The sequence below is a fragment of the Ipomoea triloba genome, chromosome 4, assembly GCF_003576645.1.
Source record: "Ipomoea triloba cultivar NCNSP0323 chromosome 4, ASM357664v1".
NCBI classification, from domain to species: Eukaryota; Viridiplantae; Streptophyta; class Magnoliopsida; order Solanales; family Convolvulaceae; genus Ipomoea; species Ipomoea triloba.
In genome coordinates, this window is record NC_044919.1 from 5,114,610 (window position 1) to 5,121,146 (window position 6,537).

Here is a 6,537-nt window from a genome sequence, read left to right on the forward strand (position 1 = left end):
ATATATATATATATATATATATATATATATATATATATATATATATATATATATAAGTATATTTATAGATAAAAATGTAATTAATTAAATATATACATTATATTTATTGAAGTAAATACATAAATTCATTAATAATAATAATAAAACATTACTATTACTATTATTATTATTATTATTATATACACACACATATATCTTTGTTTATATCTAAATTGTCCTTAATTAATAACTCTTTTAATATAAATATGTTTAATAATAATAATAATAATAATAATTGTTGTTGTTGTTGTTATTTTTGTTGTTATATATATAAAACCTACGTTCCGTGTGAAGGATATTTATGTCATTTGAATATATACTTATTTTGTTTTTATTCCTTAAACCGATGTAATACAATTCTTGAAGTACTATCTATTCCTTCAGACTTCAGCGAACCAAACAATGAAATTTAATTTATATTCTATTCTTTATCTATTTCATTTCCTACGGAATAACATTCTTATTCTTTAAAAATCAATTCCGTAAACCAAACATACGGTTAGTATATTAAATATAAAAATTTATCAATGATCCACGTTGCAATGTAGAACATGATTCATAGTATAATTAATTTGTCGGTATCTGTGTATACCTATATAAAGTTAAAACAAATTTCGTGATTTATTCATTAACACCAATGTGTCTAAATCATTAATCTCTAACACCAATGTGTCTAAAACCCAACACTAACAAACTCAACATTTTAGTTTCTAAAGCAAATAATCATAGGCTAAACTATTTTTAGTATTTGACTCATTCATGCTTTTAAAAATAAATAAAGTATATCCCAAATAAATACTAAATTTCTATCAATAGTACCAATCATTATACCATGGATCAGGGTTCACAGTGCACCTGTAGACTCTGGTGCATGTGTATCTGTTTTATGAATTGAGTTTTTTTGTGTCTTGTAGTATAAAATTTTGTACTTAAAACAAATTAATAATTGTGTCTTATATTATGAATTTTTGTGTTTTGTATTATGAAATTTTGTGCCTATGAACACAAATTATGTACCTAAATCATATTTGAAAAATAAGTAAATATATGACATGTGTATGCACGTTATGTTATGAAATTATGTACCTTACGAGCATGAATTTTTTATCTCACCTTTTTGATCCAGTGTTCATAATATTATGTGGACCCTGATCCATGATACAAATTGCCAATAGTACCATACTTGGTTACCTTCTCCTTTGGATCATATTCATGTCATATTGGGCTCTCGTTACAATACCCTTTAAGCCCACATTAATATATATTGATAAGATTGGTCTTCTTTACATTAAAAGCCCATTTCTGATGGAGCCCATCAACTGTTCTAAAAATAATTAAAACCTTTTGTGTCTTGCCCAATATGCAATTTAAAAAAAAAAACCACCAATGCGGAAATTGTATTATTTGTTTTTTTTTTGTTGAATTAATAATATGAATATTTTTGTCTAACCATAAGTTTCATTGATCAGTCAACTATAGCGAGACTAATTTTAAATTAATAATATGAATATTTGGTACAAGTTATTTAGGTTAAATTGAAACGAATAAAATGAAAATAACTAGGTTTATTGTAAACACAAATTTTTAAACTTATATATGAGTAAAATGTAAATTTGGTTACACTCCAATATGGCAATATTCCATGTAGTATGTTCTTCATTAAATAACGTTTTCAATGGAGAATGTTAAGTTCAAAACTTTAAAAATTTACGAATGTTATTTAAAGAAAGTACTATAGACGAATTCTTGTAGAGAAAAGTAGTGGTGCGAGTAGCAAAGTTTCAATAAGAACAACAAAAGTGCGGACACTATATTCTTATATATGTTTTAATCATTGGAATAATCATTGGAAATGCCATTAAGAAATACTATCAAAGGGTTGTTTGAATTATTTTTCAATCATCCATCATTTTCCAAACAATGATAATATAATTTGTTCCACGTTGCTCAAGAATGTATCTTGAAACAAATTGATGGAATTGATTGCAAATAATAAAAGAAAATGGTCAAATAAACACTTAAACTTTACTCAAAAGTGTAATTAAACTATCGAACTTTAAAAAAAAATTAATTAAACACATGAACTTGTCAAAATGATTCAAATAAGTCTAATTTAAATTATTGGCGTTTACCGTTGTTATAAAAAAATTCCACCGAAAATACATTTTCCGGTGAAGAAGACGAGCGGACGGCGAGATCTGGTCGTCCTCTCCAATGGATAAGTATGGTTGCCTTTTCCATTGGAGAGGACGTCCAGAGGTGTTGTCTTCTCCATTCTCCAATGGAGAAGACGGTCGTCCTCTCCAATGGAGAAGGCGACTTCTGGTCTCTTTCTCCACCGGAGAAGATGACCAGCCGGTCTGTAATTTATCGTTATCGGATTTTATTTTTTTTTGCCGGAATATCACATGAATTTTAAATGACCGGTTATTCCAAGTGAATAACCGGTTACTGGGTTTAGATGCTTCAAAATTATAAGTTCGAGTGTTTAATTTCTTTTTTAAAGTTTAAGAGTCTAATTGAAATTTTGAATAAAGTTTAAGGGTATATTCGAACATTTTTCCAAACAATAATAATGAAATGCTGTTAATTAAATGAAGATAAGAGAAACAATTGTGTTTGCCTTGATTAAATGCAAATTATGCCACCCGTACTGATTTTTTTTGTTGGTGTAATTAATATTATTTTTTTGGATAGTAGTTGGTGTAATTAATATAGTTGTGGTGTAATTAATAAGGGTGTTAATTATCGAAATGTTTCATTGACTATAGTTAATGTTGTTTTTAATTATTTTTACTTAATTAAGTTATTCAACTTTAAAAATATTAATCAACTTGGTCATCTGTTTGTTTAGCATCAGAAGTTTGTTTATTCGGAATCAAATTAGTAATTTTGTTATAATCAATGAACAATTTCAGTAATTAACTCTTCGGTTTAATAAGAGAGAAAATGATGCATGTGATAATCGAAATGGTCCCTTGACTAGCAAAATTAACAATTTAGTCCCGAGTAAATGAATATCCAATGGCTAAACAAATAAAGAACTAAATTGATTAAGATTCTTAAAATTGAGAGACTTATTTAAACAAAAAATATAGTAAATGACTAAATTTATAATTTCGCTATAATCAAAAGATGATTTCGTTAATTAACTTTTAAATAAGTAGAGCAGAGCAAAAAATGTCCAGGTTCATCCTCCCTAAATTTCAACCCAAAATACAACAAAACATCCTAGTCAGATTACACTGGAGCTTTTTGAAATTCCCAAAATACCCCTGTCTCCCTCCCTCCAAATTTTTTAACTCACCCTCGCCAGTTGCCAACGCATTTCTCTCTCTCTCTCTCTGCTTCTCTGCTAGAGAGAGAAACTCCCCTGCCTGCCATGGCGGCCACGGCTTTACAATTCGTCAGAACTCCAAATTCCCGGCAGTATTTACCGAAACCCTATGAGACCCGATTGATCAAGCCGCTAGCTTTCCCCGTCCCTTCCCGGGTCACCGCTAGGGCCCGGGGCAGGGTCCGAATTTCGTGCGGGCTGATCGAGCCCGACGGGGGCAGCCTGGTGGAGCTCTTCGTGAAGGAGGGCGAGAGAGAGGCGGCGAGAGAAGTGGCTTCGGGTCTGCCCCAAATCAAGCTATCGAAGATCGATCTTCAATGGGTTCATGTGCTCAGCGAGGGCTGGGCCAGCCCCTTGAAAGGGTTCCAAAGGGAATCCGAGTTCCTCCAAACTCTTCATTTTAACTCGCTCCGACTCGGAGACGGCTCGGTCGTCAACATGTCGGTGCCTATCGTGCTCGCCGTCGACGACTCCCAGAAGAGCCGGATCGGCGAGTCGAGCGCTGTTGCCCTAGTCGACGAGAATGACCGGGCCGTAGCCATTCTGAAAGAGTAAGAAACATCCTAGGGATTTTACTTTTGTTTATCTCATTGATTGATACTGCATAGTCCGTACGTTTCTAATTTCTAAGAACAAAAAAATGTGTTTCCTGATACATTTCTTATTTCTAAGAACAAAATGTGATTTCCTTGCCCACAAAAAGCAAACCCCTGGCCCGTGGGATAGCACTATATTTATGTTTATAGATGCTCTGTAGGGCCGAGACTTAAAGGCGCTTGGATTTGGGATTCAACCTTTTGGAACAATGTTTATAGATTTTATGGAAGTATGCAACTTCATTAATGTTCATAATGGAAGGCCTTTTTCTCCTTCCTAATTAACAAACGCAGTACTTGCCCACATAAGGCGAAATTCCTTCGTCTCGGGCTTTACGTCTTGGCCCGAGAGGGTAATTGAGGGATAAATCATGGTGAGGACCAGTGTAAGCCCGAGACAGTAATTGAGGGATAAATCATGGTGAGGACCAGTGTCTGGGCTCCACAAGGAGCCTGCTACATTGGGTATAACTTACACACTACGGCTGTCAGGGTCGATCATGTGTCCCTGCTCACAATCTACTGCCTAGGATTTAATTGAGCTGCCTGTGCAGGCAACAAATACAGTACTATGCTATATAGATAGTGTTTTAAATTATCTGTGTGATGGATCCTTCACACTTGCATATTACCATAAAATGCATCAACATATATTTCTGTCATTAATGGTTTATCAAAGATTTGGTAATTATAGTTCTCACTTTCATCTTAATCAATTCCTGTATTTAGTGACATTATGGTTTTACTATTTCCATCATGTTGGATAGTACTAAGGAGGATAAATTGCAGAGTGGACTAATTTAGATATGATAGTAAGTCATGTTCAATTGTCTTGATAGAAAACTATTGAGTGTTCTTCTCGTACAGAGTATTCTAGACTTTGAAACATAACAGTGTTTGTGTTTTGTTTGATCATCTTGCAATAATTGCTCGAAACTGGAAAATTTTGTCCCAGAGATCATGCTTTGCTGTTTGACTAGCTTTTCTATCATTCCATTGATATACTTGTAACCGTAATAAGTTGGGAATCAATTCTGAACCCATTGTGTTAATTTCGTTAATTGCAGCATTGAAATATACAAGCATAACAAAGAAGAACGAATAGCAAGGACTTGGGGCACCACTGCCCCTGGTCTACCGTACGTTGAGGAGGCTCTAACTAATGCTGGAAACTGGCTGGTTGGCGGTGATTTAGAAGTTATAGAACCGATCAAGTACAATGATGGTCTTGACAGGTTCCGGCTTTCTCCTAAAGAGCTTCGCGATGAATTCTCTCGACGCAATGCAGATGCAGTGTTTGCGTTTCAGCTCAGAAATCCCGTGCATAATGGGCATGCTTTGTTGATGACAGACACGCGTCGCAGGCTTCTTGAGATGGGATATAAGAATCCCGTCCTTTTGCTTCATCCCCTGGGAGGTTATACAAAGGCAGATGATGTTCCACTTAATTGGCGAATGAAGCAACACGAGAAGGTTAGAATTCTCTTGATACTATATGATTTCATACCGTTGGTTTTCAATTTTATGGAGTACTTTCTTCGTCGAATTTGAACGTTATATCTTATCTCAGGTTCTTGAAGAAGGTGTACTTGATCCCGAGACTACTGTGGTCTCCATCTTCCCGTCTCCTATGCACTATGCTGGCCCGACTGAGGTGCAGTGGCATGCTAAGGCTCGTATAAATGCTGGTGCCAACTTCTACATCGTTGGTCGAGACCCAGCTGGCATGGGTCATCCAATCGAGAAAAGGGATCTCTATGATGCTGACCACGGGAAGAAAGTCTTGAGCATGGCACCTGGACTGGAGCGGCTAAACATCTTGCCATTTAAGGTATAGAGCAACTATTATAATTTCACAAACAATTATTTTTCTTACGAACTCCATATTATATACATTTCTGATTTCCACAAAATCTGAGTTTAGTATTATCGTGAACTGAGCATTGGTTTCTCCTGCAGGTTGCTGCATATGACAAGACTCAGAACAAAATGGCATTCTTTGATCCATCGAGACCTCAGGATTTCCTCTTCATTTCAGGCACCAAGGTACGTTTTCTTCACGACTACATATCCTGAATTCACGTGTCTGAAGCATGGTTGCAGTAGGCGCTAGGCGGCGACCTATAAAAACAAAAAAAATAGTGCATGTGTTTGGGTGTGTCATATATTATGTATATATATATATATATATCTTACTTCTCTTATTTATATAAATAAATAAATTTAAATATATATAAATATAATAAAAAATTAATAAGGCAGACTCGCCCGAGTTAACTCGGCTAACTTTGCCGAGTTGGGCGAGTTAACTCGGCCCAGTCGACCGAGTTAGGCGCTAGCTGCTAGGTGGCCGCCTAGGGAGCAATTTGCTTCGGCCTTGGGGCGCCTAGCGCCTAGGCGGCCAATTTTTGCAACAGTGGTTTGAAGTACTGCTTGTACAAATCCTTTCCGAGCTGCTTACAAACTGTGATTGAACGACATTTCTATTGCTTTTGTACATGCTTACTAGTTGCAAACTCAGTATGCAAATTCCTGCGTTTTTTTTTTTTTTTTTTTTTTTTTTTT

The 6,537-nt window shown here is 35.0% G+C and overlaps 1 protein-coding gene across 1 annotated transcript in view; it reads left to right on the plus strand.

The window, feature by feature from the left end:
* The first annotated feature begins 3,421 nt into the window (after window positions 1–3,421).
* The window catches only part of LOC116016923 (ATP sulfurylase 1, chloroplastic-like), a 5,611-nt gene continuing 2,495 nt past the window's right edge, over window positions 3,422–6,537 (plus strand). The window contains exons 1-4 of the mRNA XM_031257383.1: window positions 3,422–3,927; window positions 5,040–5,445; window positions 5,543–5,803; window positions 5,932–6,018. Coding sequence (XP_031113243.1) covers window positions 3,422–3,927; window positions 5,040–5,445; window positions 5,543–5,803; window positions 5,932–6,018 — 1,260 coding nt within the window. The remainder of the gene's footprint in view (window positions 3,928–5,039; window positions 5,446–5,542; window positions 5,804–5,931; window positions 6,019–6,537) is intronic.